The 15,076-nt window shown below is 40.1% G+C and overlaps 1 protein-coding gene across 3 annotated transcripts; it reads right to left on the bottom strand.

Annotated features, from left to right (window-relative positions):
• Positions 1 to 2,555: 2,555 nt before the first annotated feature.
• HESX1 (HESX homeobox 1) lies at positions 2,556 to 10,167 on the bottom strand. Of its 3 annotated transcripts, XM_083421825.1 has the most exons (6): positions 10,072 to 10,167; positions 8,321 to 8,459; positions 7,914 to 8,113; positions 7,489 to 7,590; positions 6,190 to 6,252; positions 2,556 to 4,470 (listed from the first exon to the last, which is right to left on the bottom strand). In XM_083421825.1, exons 2-6 carry the CDS (start codon positions 8,340 to 8,342, stop codon positions 4,420 to 4,422), a joined length of 438 nt encoding a protein of 145 aa, XP_083277951.1. In that variant the 5' UTR covers positions 8,343 to 8,459; positions 10,072 to 10,167; the 3' UTR covers positions 2,556 to 4,419. The 3 variants fall into 3 exon arrangements, with proteins under 3 accessions (XP_083277951.1, XP_083277949.1, XP_083277950.1); XM_083421823.1 differs by lacking the exon at positions 10,072 to 10,167 and having other exon boundaries at positions 8,321 to 10,064; XM_083421824.1 differs by lacking the exon at positions 10,072 to 10,167 and having other exon boundaries at positions 2,556 to 6,252; positions 8,321 to 10,064.
• Positions 10,168 to 15,076: the final 4,909 nt, after the last annotated feature.

Below are 15,076 nucleotides of genomic sequence, written 5' to 3'. Positions count from 1 at the left end.
CCTCCTGAGCAACATGGGATTTACACCAAAACAATGTTATAAATCTCAGTCTCTCCAGGTTAAGGCCATTGGCATGCTACTATAGATTTCCAATTACTCCATTACAGTCCAGTAGTTACATGAAAAATGTAGATCTCTCTGGTAAGCGGAGATGGCATTTGTTCTGCTTGGTGATCATTGAAGACACTCTTTTTCCTAGTCAGAAGTTAATTTACACCGTTTACAGTGCTGTTTTGGCATTTTCCAAACTTTTTTGCCAGAAGTAAATGAGGCTTTAGAGACATTGATCCAATTACAAAATAATCAGTTCTATAGAATGGAGAAAAAAAAGCAAATAAGATTAACAAGACAATGATTAAGGAAACAGTGAGTTAATCCACTGAATAATAACATTAGCTGCATCTATTGATTTCCTAAACAACCCTGGTTTGGAGATTATGAGTCACAAAGATCTCAAATTAGTGGCATTTAATGACACAGGTACAGAAAGGGGAGGATGAGCAAAATGAAGGTGTTTGCAAATCTTTTGTTCAGTATGTCTTTTGTCAGAGTAAGTAAAATAAACTTCAGAAATCCTTGTTAAGTGTAACATTTCCTTGTATTAGAGCAGCCCATTAAAAGTTTGTTAAGCCAATGGAAAAGTATTTTGCATTTGTTCCACATATACTGGATCCTGGATTTCATTTGGGAGAAAAAAACAATCAAAGAGCCTTGTGGCCGCTTAAAGATTAACAAACTTATTATGGCATAAACATTTGTGGGCTCGAGCCCACCTTATCAGAGGCATAAAGTGAATTCTTAGCTGAAAGATATATAAAGGAGAATTTTGTAAAGTGAGAGTTGAATAGCAATGAGACGCAAAAATTACAATCAGCATATTTCTCCAACCCCAGAATGAGATCCTACTAGTTGCATTTGTTTAGAAAGATGATGTTTTACTTTATGAACCCCTCCCGTTACTTTAAAATCCCAACTATGTGATGCTAGACTATTTATTTACTGTATATCTGAACAATGATTAACAACCTTGAAAGAGAATTTTAAACAAGTAGACCTGTTCTGTAATCCTTTTCAGGAAAACACAGTAGGACTGCCACTTCACATGGCTAAAGAGAAAGCCACACAAGGATTCAATATGGCTTCTCCATCGTACACTTTGCAGTAGTTCCTGCATATGAAAAATCATGACTCAGTGGCTTGGATCAGAACTTCGCTTTTAGGAACAGAATAAAGGTTAATGGAATGGGGCTTCCCTATCTGCCCCTTCCCCCTGCAGTCCCCTGCCAATCTGATCCTGGACAGTTGGAGGGCCCTTGAGACTGGTGAGGGATTTGGTGCCTGTGAAAACTGCAGGAGGAAGTGGTTGAAATTCATCTCCTCCATTTTGCATGAACAGAGGAGCGGCTTAGAATCCAAGAACATAGAGTTGAGAGGAGCAGATTGCACATAATAACGTTTGAAGTACCGTACATTTGAAGCACATCCGCTGCCCAATAATTCCCTGAGGAAAGTGTTTGTCAAGGGTGCCAGTAATTGTAGCTTTGTGATGGGCAGTAGCAGCCAGTGAGGCAGTATGCCTGGGACACTTGTGGCTCTCCTGGAGCCAATCCAATTCTGCTACCATGTGCTGCACTGCACCAAACTCCCCACACACCTTGCCCCTCCCCTTGCTAAGCAGCAGCAACCTGCTGTGTTAGGAAGCCAGGAAAGACACTACAGGTGAGGGGTAAACTACAGTTTCCTGTATTCTTGCAGGGGGGCAGGAGGTATGTGCTTTAAAGGTATGGTGGCATCTGTGAACAGACTGCAGTTTTTGTGTAAGGAAAGACCAGCTTTTCGTTAGTGTATGTCTACAGTGTAAACATAAAGCAGTTTTGAAATAGTTTATCTATTGTTACCATTATCATAACTACATTAAAAGAATTAACCAGCCTTCACCAGCAGGTCCCAAAGCGGGTTACAACAAAGTAAAATTCAATATTAAAAATACTTAAAATTGCACTACAGTCACAGGAATAGGGTCATAGCTGTCAACTTTCCCCTTTTCTTGCGAGGAATCCTATTCGGAATAAGGGAATTTCCCTTAAAAAAAGGGGAAAGTTGACAGCTATGCATAGGGTGGGTCCTAAAAACACACATATGGCAAAGATCAGGGCAAAGAGGTGTGTCTCCAGCATTCACCAGCACCTCTGTGGGCAGTTCCACAATTTAGGAGCTGCCACAGAGAATGCCCTCTACTGGGCCACCCAATCCCCAACTTCTGAAATCTGCAGAGCTAGTATCAGGAGCCCCTTTTCTGCTGCTCTTAAAGCCCGAGAGGGCCTGTAGGGAAAGAAGCAGTCTCTCAGATATTTGGGACCTAAGTCATTTAAACTGAGTTCAGAAATGAACTAGCAACCAACGCAGCTGTTTCAGAATGGGAGTTGTATGACCTTTAAAGGCAATCGGGCCGCTGTATTTTGAAACAGTTGAAGTTTTCAAGTTGTTTTCATCTGGCTACAGATTTCTGGCAGATTTCTTTAGATGCCCCCTAGCAAAATAGCACACTCAACATGTTGGGCATTATTTATTTATTTTCCAAAGTTATATGTCACCTTCAGGGTAAAGGCCTCCCAAGGTGGTCCACTTAAACATTTTAAACCATAAAATACAACTAAAACATCTCATTACAATTTCAAAAACTAAAAACAGCAGTTCTAGAATACAATATAACCCAGTACAGCAATCCAGATAAAACAGATTTTTAAACAACAACAACACAACAATTTAACAGTTAGGTACTCAGGTCCTCACCTTATTAAAAGCAAATTGAAATAAAGAAGGTTTTAAAGCTAACACAAACAGGGCCAGACATCAATTCTCTCAGGAGTGAATTCCACAAATATGGAGCTACCACTGAAAAGCCCATGCCCCTAGTGTTTGCCAGTCTAAGAAATCTTATTGACAGTGGCCATGTGAACAAAGCTTTTCTAATTTTTTTTAAAATTTATTAATTTCCTTTTCTTTAGTTACAAATATACTTATAACAAACAGCTTACATAAACATCTCTCCCTCCCCCCTTTTGGACTTCCCTCAACTTCCATTTCTGATTTATTAACCTCATTAGTATATTCTGCTATTTTCTACAAATAGCCTATTTTTCCTTTTATTACATTATCTATTCTCTATCCATAAAGTTGTGAATGTTTATTTAAATCTTACCATCAGATCAATATTCTTTCTTTGTATCTGCAAATATAATATAAAAGGTTCCCACTTTTTCAAAATCCCTATTGTCCTTTTCCCAAAGTCTGTGTGTCAGTTTCGCCAATTCCGCATAGCTCATCAGTTTTTCTTGCCATTGTTCTTTTGTTGGAATTTCTCCAGTCTTCCAATTCTGTGCTAGTAGTATTCTTGCCGCTGCATACATAAATAATGCCCTTTTCTCTTTTGGCAGGTCTTGTCCTAATATACTCAACAGGAAGGCTTCTAGTCGTTCAACAAATGTTATTTTAAACATTTTTTTTAATTCATTGTAGATCATTTCCCAACATACCTTAACACTTTTACAATCCCACCGCACATGATAAAAAGTCCCTTCAACCTCTTTGCACCTCCAACATTCCCTCTGTTCATTTTTATATATTTTGGCCAATTTCACCGGTGAGATGTGCCATCTATACATCATCTTCATGCAATTTTCCTTTAACAATATACAGTCTCTAAATTTCAGATTTACTTTCCAAAGTTTTATCCAATCTTCAAATTTTATATTGTGGCCTATGTCTTACGCCCATTTGATCATTACTGATTTCACTTCCTCATCTTTCGTTTCCCATTCCAAAAGGATGTTATGCATTTTCTTTTACAATTTTGAGTTCTCTCCTATTACTTCCTTTTGAAATTTAGAAACCCTGTATAAAAAGCCTTTCTTATTGTCCTCTTAAAAAATATATTTTAGCTGCTTATGATGCAACCAACTTTGAAGATGTTCCTTTATTTCCTCATATTCTTTCAATTCTAGTTTCCCTTCCTATTCTACTAACAATTCTCTATCTGTCGGCCAGTCTCCCTTTCCCCCCAATGTTTTTAGTGATAATGACTAATAGGTGATAACCACCAAGGTGTTTTGGGTTCTAATAGTTCTTTATATTTGTCCCATACTTTTAGCAACGCTCTTCTTATTATATGATTGTGGAATCCTTTATGGATTTTTGTTTTTCCGTACCATAGATAGGCATGCCATCCAAACCTATTTTCATGTCCTTCCAAGTCTGTTATCTCTTCTCTGTCAAGTTTGATCCAATCTTGGATCCATATTAGGGTTGCAGCTTTGTAATACAATTTTAAGTCTGGAAGTGAGAAACCACCTCTCTCTTTCACATCTGTATCTTATTTTTTATCCTCAGTTTTTTCCCATTCCAGACAAATCTTGAAATTTATTTTTGCCATTCTTTGAAGCATGCAGTCCCTGCTATTATTGGTATTGTCTGAAAAAGAAATAACATTCTTGAAAGCACATTCATTTTTATTGCTGTGATCCTTCCTAAAAGGGATAGAGTCATCCTGTTCCATATTTCAAGATTTCTTTTAACTTCTAGCCAAACTTTTACATAATTATCCTTATATATGGTAATATTTTTTGCTGTTAACCATATACCTAAATACTTTACTTTTTTGTGGGCTTCTATTCCTATCTTATCTGTTATTTCTTTCTTTTCATGTTCTTTAAGATTTTCTTAAATCTTACATTCTAATCTTAAGGGCCAGGCAACATTTTGTGCATACAGGTGGACAGAGTCCTTCAAATAATATTGTCCTGAACTGTTTAAAGGTCATTATCAGCACTTTAAACTCCCCTGGAAACTAACAGGCAATTCATCTGCTACAGTATAAAATACAAACAACATGGTTTCTAAAAGATGTGGAGAGGGAAGCAGGTATTTATGATATAGCCAAAGTTTTCTTCATTCTGAGAATGACGGGACACGTACTGCCTTTGCACCCTATGAAAGATCAGCTTTGTTGTAGTTATTGCAGACTGGCAAATCTTGGCATATATACACACTGAGCTGAAATGGTTCCAAAAAACCAACAAAGGGATCATCGCAGGAGCAATCTGTTTCCTGAGGAAAGTGGGAAGGTACAAAATGCTCGCTCTCCCTCCCCAGGGATTGATCTTGCAAAGATTCCCATAATATTCTATATGTTGGTTTCATATGTGAATGTCATTTTCTTCTTTTCATGAAGGTCCCACCAAGCAGAGACACACAGACACAAAGTGGGATGCCGCTGCATAACATCCAGGCAAAAAGCCTTTTTTAAGTCAATAGCCACCATCGCCCAACAAACATTTGCACATCTCTGGATCATAGTAGGAAACATAGCAGAAAAGACTCAAATCTTACAGAGAGAAATGCTTCTGCCAGAACAGGATTCCCTGCAGCTGTCTGTACTTAGCTTCTCATGTGGATCCTTTGGATTTTATAGTGCAGGCCCCATACATACACAGCTTCCTGAGGGCCAGAGACACAGCTGCAGGGAAAACTGAGCTACACAAGTTTATGCAAAGCCTCCTTGATGTATGTAGCCCTCCTGATGTTGGCCTCAATGTCCCATTATGCCTGACCATCGGTCATGCTGGCTGGGGATGATGGGAGTTGGAGTCCAACAATATCTAGGAAGTCACAGCTTCTCCGCCCCGTTGTATGTTTAGTCCTCACAATTTACAATGATGCATCACTACCTCCTTTGGTTAGTTATCTGCAAAAATAGCTCCCCCCCCCACCTTTCCCCTGAAAATAAGCTATTAAGCCGTTAGAGAAAATGCCCCCCCCCCAGTAATAGGAATATGACTACAATAGTATTTACAGGGATAGAGAACCTGTGGCCCTCCAGATGTTGTTGGGCTCCAAGTCCCATCATGCCTGATCACTAGCCATGCTGGCTGAGGCTGATGAGAGTTGGGGTCCCATAACATCTGGAGAGCCGCAAGTTCCCCATCTTTGATCACCATTTATTTTCCTTCGCAAAATCATTCTTCTCTTTCAGAACTAGTTGACTAACATCCAAGCAAATTGGTAACGTTATAATTCCTCGATAAGAGTTTGCAGTTTATGAACGCTTCACATCACGCTTCAGCAATACACTAGTGTATTGGGTGGTTGATTCTATTATTTTATCATGTTTTGAGATAAATTGTTTTTCACCATTAGAAACTGAGATTCTCTGTGGGATCTCTTCAGCTTTGCCCGGCGATTCTGGAACCAGATCTGAAATTGTTCAAAAGGAAAAAAGGTACGCTTGTTACAGATCAACTATCTTCATAGCACCACTTAAAGGAAAGGGCTATGTTGGAAAATGAAGCCTCAGTGTACCACCACATACTAACATAAAATATTGCCACTGTGAGAATAGGATGGTGGAACAGATGGGCCTTTGACCTGATCCAGCAGGGCTCTCCTTATGTTCTTTGAGCTATGACATACCCAAGCTGGGTGCTAGATTGAAATGAACACTTTGTAGATAAAGGAGAGAAGAAAACTTGTGGAATGGCTGCATTTGGTGATTGGTTTTAGGAAATCAGACTATCACAGTCTCTGATGCAGATCTATCCAGACTTCTAAGCTACTAGAAAGTGCTGGCTGTGGATGCTTGGTCATCCACTGCAGTCCAAAAAAGAGACCTGACTTTTAAAGCATTAAATGATGCAGTTAAAACAAAGATAAAAGTCCATCTATCAGCACCTGAAGCAGTCAGAAAGTATTCTGAACAGCATCCAAAACAAGTTGCAATCAGGTTAGAAAATACAAATTGTGTCTACTTAGTTAGACCTAACTTCAGTCTGTTTGAAGGCAGATAAAAGAAAGTTGTTAAAACTATGTGGAATTTTAAATCAAATGTTGGATAATAAGTCTTAGATTGCTAAATGCACTTTCATCATTTTGTAGTTATAACAAATCCTATTTTAAGTTTCTCATTCCACCTAAACAAAAGTTTGAAAAACATACAGCACCCAATCCCATGCATTGTTACTCAGAAGTAAGCCCCACTGTGTTCAATGGAGCCTACTCCCTGGCAAGCATGCTTAGAATTGTAGCCTTAGTTTTTGCTGATATAAATTCCTAATATAATCATAATTTTACATTCTCTTGCAATCCTAAGCACACTTACTTGGGAGTAAAGATAATTGAATTCTGTATGAGTTACCTCTCACTATACAATCAAGACATCACACTTCCAAGTCTTGGTAACATACATGCTTTCGGGTTAAATAAAATGCATTTCTTTTATAGTAAGTTTATATTTAGGCAAATATATGTGCAGTTAGGGAGTGCAAATATATGCAGTGTCCTGTTTTCTCCCATAAAGTGCTCCAAAAGCAATCCCAAAACAGTAGGAGTCAGAATCTCTGCAGTTAATTATTATTTCCAACCACTGCGAGATCTGCTAAGCAGACAGACAGACATAATCACAGAAAGATTCAAATAATGCTATTCAAAAGTTACCTGGATCCTGTCTTCATCTAAATCCAATTTTTGAGCTAGTTCTTCTCTAACATCAATCCCAGGATAAGAGTTCACTCTGAAAACATTTTCCAGTATTTCAATCTAAGGAGAATAAAGAGGAACACTATTACTTATTTATTGTTCACTGCAGCAAAATATAAAGTTGAGTCGCCTGATCAAAACTGAGGTCAGATTCTAAACTTAAATACAAATCAACAGTAATCAACTAAGCTATTTTGAACAACAGTGATGATTACATGTTAACATCTATACGTATTTTTATTCAGTAAATGAATGATTGTACAGACTTTTGTGAAACAGGCATTTCTGGATTCTTGCTAATAAATACCCTCTTACTAAACAATGCACCAAGCAAAACATCCATTCTTAGATTTATGAATAGGTTAAATGTACTCAATCCCTACCTGGCTTCGAGTGAATGCAGTTCTTGGCCTCCTACCTCTGTACCAACTCAATTCCCTTTTGTAAGAAAGCTTTTCATTGACTGCAAAATAGTTTTCACATTTCCGAACCCTTTCTTCTGCCTCTGGGTAGCTGATCGCATTAAACAATGGGATTGCATAGGAAATGGCAGGAAACCGTAGACAAGGGTTGCAATCCTCCCCTGCAAAGTCACAAATGCAGTATTTTAATACCATGAAATGTTGGGTTATACGTTTCAAACCTAAGAAAGACAAAACTGAAAGATAACAACCTGATTTTTTCTTTACAGCTTATTTAATGGATGCACACTGCTTGTTAATTATCTTTTTTAAAGCCCTGAACTCAGGTTAAAAAGTTAAGAAAACAGAAATGAAGGTTTCCCTCTTACCCAAATCGCTGCATTTATCCATCCATGGCCTGTGTGGCTTTGCAGCAGTTGTGCCATCTTTTGTCCGCTCTAACCCCAAAATGCTTTCAATGGAAAATGAACAAGATGCCTTTTTGCTTTCCCCAATATTGGATTTGTCCTGATGGTTGTGAGAAGTTGCATTAAGAGGACAGAGTGATCTGCTTGCCATTCTTGTACTGTCAGCCTAGGTACCAAATGCACCATAGTTCAGGTTTTTCTTTCCCAGTTCCTCCTTATAGCTTTGTTGACAAGGGGGTTGGATTCGCCACGTCATTAATTAAAATCTTTTATTAGAAAGTTTTAGCATGTCAATGAAGATTCTCCCACCAAGAGGCAGGAGGAGTTAATTGTTTATTTGTTTGCAAGTAATTAGCAACTAATGGTGACACCAGGGGGGGCACCAAGAGGGACAAAAAGTGTTATCTCGTCTAACCAGAGCATCAGACTTAACTTTCTCAAAAGAACCAGCGCACAAATATAGCACTTCTCTTTTATTTGAAATCATTAATGTATAAAATCAGGTTTCTTAAAAAAAATAGCATTCTAAGGGACTCCACTTACCTAAACATAACAGCATGATAGGAAACCAGTCAAGTAATAAGTAATCTCATTTAAGTGAATTTTCTTCCAATGAAATTTTAAAAATAATCTCTTAATGCTATTAGGGTAATCCTGATGAAAAAGCTTCTGTTTTTTCATATGCATATGTAATAGTGAACATGGTCAATAATATAACAATGGTGTTTGGCATAAGGCACACTGCAATGGGTTGGCAATGTTGTCAGAGCTCTGTGTAATTGTCTTCCAAGAGCATGGATTAGTTAACAGGAATTGTTGAACTAAGTAGTTTGAAAAGGTAGAAATTTGTTTGCTTCTCCCCAGCCCCCAGCACTTGTATTATGCTGATGTAATTTTATGCTGATATTCTAAGAGGAGCCCAACAAATACTTGTACAAAACTTTGGAGAACAATCCCAGTGAAAGCAATAGCAGAGGAACCTTTTGTTTTAAAAAAGCAGGATTGTACCCTGTATGCTACTGTTGCTTAGGGGGAAGTGGTATTTAACATTAGTCAGTCTCATAGTATACCCACTGGAATCAGTTAAGTAATTTTCCATCAATTTCAGTGGGTCTGCTCCAAGTTGCAAAGTACACCTTTTTATATCAGAATCTGTTATGGATGGTGTCTTGTATGACTCCTTCCGGCAACTCCTGCAGTCAAGCTGGTGCCAAACATATTGTTCTGCTTTCCTTTGGACCACATCCAGTGGCGGAGCTTCATGCGCGTCCCGGGGGCGTGGCACGCCACCCACAGGGGCGTGGCACCCAGCGGGGGCAGCCCTGATGGTAGCCCACCAGGATCCTGCTGCCGGGGGTGGTGTGCTCCCCCTGCACTCCTCTTCCTCCGCCAGTGACCACATCAGTGAGGCTGATTGGGGGTCTTGTCATCCATACACACTGCCCAACCTCGTGTCTGGGAGTTGCTTTTATGTGCTAAGTCAATTGGAATTTAGGTATCACAAATAATTAGTTTTTGCTATCCTAGTTTTTATAATGAACTAATGTAAAAAGTGGGTGGCGCTGTGGTCTAAACCACTGAGCATAGGGCTTGCTGAGCGGAAGGTTGGTGGTTCGAATCCTGGCAACGGGGTGAGCTACCGTTGCTTGGTCCTTCTCCTGCCAACCTAGCAGTTTGAAAGCATGTCAAAGTGCAAGTAGATAAATAGGTACCACTCCAGCGGGAAGGTAAACGGCGTTTCCGTGCTTTGTTCTGGTTTCGCCAGAAGCGGCTTAGTCATACTGGCCACATGAACTGGAAAAACTGTCTGCGGACAAAACGTCAGCTCCCTCGGCCAATAAAGCGAGATGAACACCGCAACCCGAGTCGTCTGCAACTGGACTTAACTGTCAGGGGTCCTTTACCTTTTTAAAGCATATAAAAGAAGGTTGAAGTTAAATACATTTATTAAATGCATCAGTACTGTTTGTCTTTGGGATATTGTATTTTTTCCAATAAAGTATGAATGGGAAACTCAATTTCATCTCTGGACTCCACAACCTTACTGTCAGAAAGTTCTTCCTGATATTTTGCTGGAATCTCCTTTCTGGTAAGTTGAATCCATTAGCTTGGGTCCTACCTCCAGAGCAGGAGAAAACAAGCTTGCTCCATCTTCACTATGACAGCTCTTTAGATATTTGAGATGGCTATCATATCTCCTCTCAGTCTCTTTCCCAAGCTAAACATACCCAACTCCTTAACCATTCTTCCTAAGGCTTAGTTTCCAGACCATTGATTGTCTTGATTGCCCTCCTCTGAACACATTCCAGCTTGTCAATATCCATCTTAAATTGTGGCACCAAGAACTGGACACAGTATAAATAATAATAATAAAAGTAATAATTGGTCATTTATACCCCGCCCATCTGGCTGGGTTTCCCCAGCCATTCTGGGAGGCTTACAACAAAATATTAAAATACAATAGTTCTTCAGATATTAAAAGCTTCCCTAAACAGTATTCCAGGTGTGGTCTGACCAAGGCAGAATAGAGTGGTACTATTTCTTCCCTTGATCTGGACGCTATACTTCTGTTCATGCAGCCTAGAATAGTATTAGTTTTTTTGCTGCTGCATTACACTGTCGGCTCATGTTAAGCTTATAGTCTAAAACCTCTAAATCCTTTTAGTATTTACTGTTGGAAATCCAGGTGTCTCTCATCTTATATTTGTGCAGCTGGTTCTCCCTACCTAAATGTAGAGTTCTGTATTTGTCCCAATCTGTTAAAGACATTTTGAATTCCGATTCTGTCTTCTGTGGTATTAGCTACCCCTCCCAGTTTGATGTCATCTGCAAATTTGATGTCATCTGCATCCTCTCAATTCCTTCATCCAAGTCATTTATAAAAACATTGAACAACAACAGACCCAGGACAGAACCCTGTGGCATCCCACTTGTCACTTTTCCCCAGGATGATAACCATTAGTGAGCGCTCTGGGTTGGGTCATTTAACCAGCTGTAAATCCACCTTGCCCAGCACACATTTTGCCAGCTTCTCTGCAAGAATATAATGGAGAACTTTGTCAAAAGCCTCATTGAAATCAAGATACGCTATATCCACAGAATTCCCCTGAGTTAGGAATAACGGTTTAGACGCATAGGTGAATTGTGCCATTTTGTGTCACTTTTTATTTTAAAATGAATGTTAAATTATTTCTTTTTGTTCTACAGTAGTTTGTACTGAAAAGAACATTAACATTAATAATAGCTCTATAATGCTGCCATCTAGTGCTGGCAATTTATTGGTGTAAGCTTTGGGGGTAAGGTAAATTATAGAGTTATTAAAAACATTAAAGTCTCTTTAATTCCTTATTCAAAAGAAATTTAAAAAATGAGAGCTTAATTAATCTATGAATAATAAGCTTACATTATTTTGAGTTAATAATCAGTTAATATTTGCATTTATCATAGTTTGTTTTCTGAGAATGGCTTCCATGGAAGGTAAAACCAGAGAAATAAATTACTTTATGTATGGCATACTACTGAAGCCTGCTTTGCTCCTTTCAAGTCCTTTTTTGCTGCCTTGGCTTAGTATGCTGACCAAACCCATGTTTGCGGTTAAGCTCTCTCCAGACTAACCTTAGGTTACCAGATGTACCCGTTTCCCAGGGACAGTCCCTGGATTTACAAATCAATCCCCTGACAAAATCCTATCATTCCTATTGAAGTTGAAAAGTGTCCCCGGATTCATTGAAAAAAAATCTGGTAACCTTAGACTAACCATGAGCTGTAACCAAAGTCTGTCTGGAGACAGGTTAAGCACAAGCCTGAATTCAGAGAACACATGAAGCCAATCCTTGGCTTATTTCAGCACACGCTTGAAAAGGACCAGGGAAAAGCAAATTACCGGTAGATATGAGCTCCAACCAAGCCACACGTCCGTGCTCAGCCAAAGTTTAGTTCAGTGCGATGTGCACAACAACCTAGGGAAATAAGAGCACTCTGTTCCGCACCAGATGGAAACCCAGCAATGAAATGTGGGAAAAGACAGCAAGCAATCTGCAGCAGTGCAAAACATCCCATAAACATGTTCAACTTTAAAAATCCAGTATGTATACAAACTCTGCTCTTCTTTGGGAATACATTTACAAATAAAACAGTATTTGAAAGTTTATTGTAGAGCCTTTGTTATCTGTTGGACTCTTGAAGTGAGCAGTGCTCTCAAGGTGTACGGTAACTATCTAGCTATACTTGTTCCAATTTTGCCAGTGAACTGTCTGTATTTATCTTCCGTCTAGGCAAGCAGGAGGGGTGGTGAGGGGTGCAGCCTAGGATAAGGAGCCTGGGTGTAGCTAGGGAGAAGGTATGGCCTGGAAAGAGTTCTGCAGGCAGATAGAGAAGGCTGGAGGGCTCCATTTGGCCTGCCTGACCTGAGGTTCCTCACCTCTATTGCGATTTATGTGAAGGAGGCCCCCCAGCCTGTTCACAGGTCCTTATATGATCAGTGAAAACAGCTGGTCCTGGCAAGTATTAACTGCTCTCAGTCTTAACATGATAACTGCCATTTGTCCAGATTTTAATTTGTCTGAATTAATTTGAAGATGTATTTTAATTAACTGATGCCTGTTTTTATGTATACTGTGTTATTTGTATGATGTTAGCCGCTCTGAGCCTGGCTTCGGCTAGGGAGGGCGGGATACAAATAAAATTTATTATCATTATCATTATTATTATTTAAATGTAAAGAGTGAATGGCAGATGTAGTATGGGTAACTAATGACAGTGTCCCTCATCTTCCTAAAGATGCAGTCACTACCGCAGAAAAGTATTTTACTCTGAAATGGGTTAAAAAACATGGTTGCACCTTGAGAGTAAGTGCAAATGCAGCCTTATTATGCTTTCTGGTGGTAATGTAACTTCAGTACATTGGAATTTTGATTTATGCTTTATTTATTTCCTAATTTTTTAAAAAAAGAAACATTGGACTATTTTGATGTACTATTTTGATGCATCTGGCAGCCCAGCCAGTGCCATCTCAGTATACATAAAGAGAGGGGAAAAGGTCAAACCAGGAAAAAACCATAATGGCCTAGGCTGCAGTTCTATACACTTACCTGGGAGTAAGAACCACTGAATTCAATACTATAGTGCTTATTTCTGAGTAGACATTAGATTACACTGCTAGTTAATCATTTCATTAAAGGTCTTACTTTTTCTAAGTCAGTTTGTATTACACATGGTAAATATTTGATAACGGAGTAATTCTTATCATAATGACTTGGGTTTATATATACTGTATTAATGTACTGCTGCATGTATCCCAGTCTCTGAGCAATGAGATTGCTGGGATTTCTGTGCTTACCTAGGGTTCTATTTTCTTGGAGTGAAGGTCAATAGAGATTTTGGTGTCTTTAGGATATGTGGTTGCATTTACACATATATACAATTTAAGCATAATATCAGCTCACAGCATTAACACACAAACATATCAATTCTCCATTGTTCCAGGGAAGCTCCAAGCCAGTGCTTGGGTCCAGCACAGAGCATGACATACCTGTCTCTTCAGCATCCAGTATCAGCCAAAACTTACCCACAAAAACCTGGCTACCATTCTTCTACCTTTCAAGGTGATCTTGATTCCAAGTAGGGGCAGAGTTAACCCCACTTGTCTATATGGCAGCACGGCTAATGTAAACAGCACTATTATACTGCCTGCCATTACCTTACCAAAGGAACAGGTTCAACTGGTTTCCTCACAGAGATTCCACCCCACATACACTGGATCACAGGTTTGAAGGGACCCATGGGTGTCATCCAGACTGACCCTGGCAAACTCACAACAGTATTCTTAAAGTGCTCAGTAGAACTTTATTTTAAAAACAGTACTAATATATGATCAATTCTTTTTGATTGGCCTCAGACACTTTGCTCTTGGCTAGGTAAGCATAATGTTGGATAAGCAGAGCATACTCCCTCCTCCTAATGAGTTAACCAGCTGGCAGTTATTAATACTATGGACATCATTTTCAAATCCATCTGGAATTTGCAGATCCCAGGCTCCGCATGCCTCTTAATATATTTCGACCCATTCTCCTTTCGTATCCAAAGAATAAAATATTGTAAAGCAAAAAAAGCCAAAAAAGCCACACACAAATAAAACCGTGTTTAAAAGAACCACTTAGCAACAGAGATGTGTGCTAGGCCGCAAAGCAGTAATTTTAAGAGTCGGGGCTGGGAGGGGGAAAAGGGCATCGGAAGCGGCGGCTGGGATGACACGCAACATGGCGTGCCTGTGCCATCCTTTGCCCTCGCTTCATGGAGAAGCCCCGCTGTGACCGGTGAGGACTTGCTCCCAGGTGAGCCTCGCGCAGAGGGCGACCAGCCGCAAACCCTCTGAGGGCCACACGGGGTGGGGGAGGCAGTGCAGGAAAGGCCGCCAGCCCCGGCGCAACAACCCCCGCAGGAGAGGCCAAGAGAAGAGCGAGCCTGTGGATCCGGATTAATAAATAAGAGGCCGCGCGCCTCCTCCTGCTGCTGCTTCTTCGGTTCGGAGTGGCCGCCTTCTCAGCCAATGGGAAGCAGGCGGAGCGCGGTCCGCCGCGTCTGAGGGAGGAGGCGGCGGCCTTCGCAGCCGCGGCCCACTGCGTGGAAGTGCCGGGGCGGGATTTCCTGAGCTTCCCTGTTGTGGCTGCTCGGGGAGGAGGGAAAGGGGAGGTGCCAGGCGGCGGGCGAGCGGCCGGG

The sequence above is a fragment of the Podarcis tiliguerta genome (genome assembly GCF_965153285.1).
Source record: "Podarcis tiliguerta genome assembly, chromosome: 2".
NCBI classification, from domain to species: Eukaryota; Metazoa; Chordata; class Lepidosauria; order Squamata; family Lacertidae; genus Podarcis; species Podarcis tiliguerta.
This window is presented reverse-complemented; position numbering and strand designations above follow the sequence as displayed.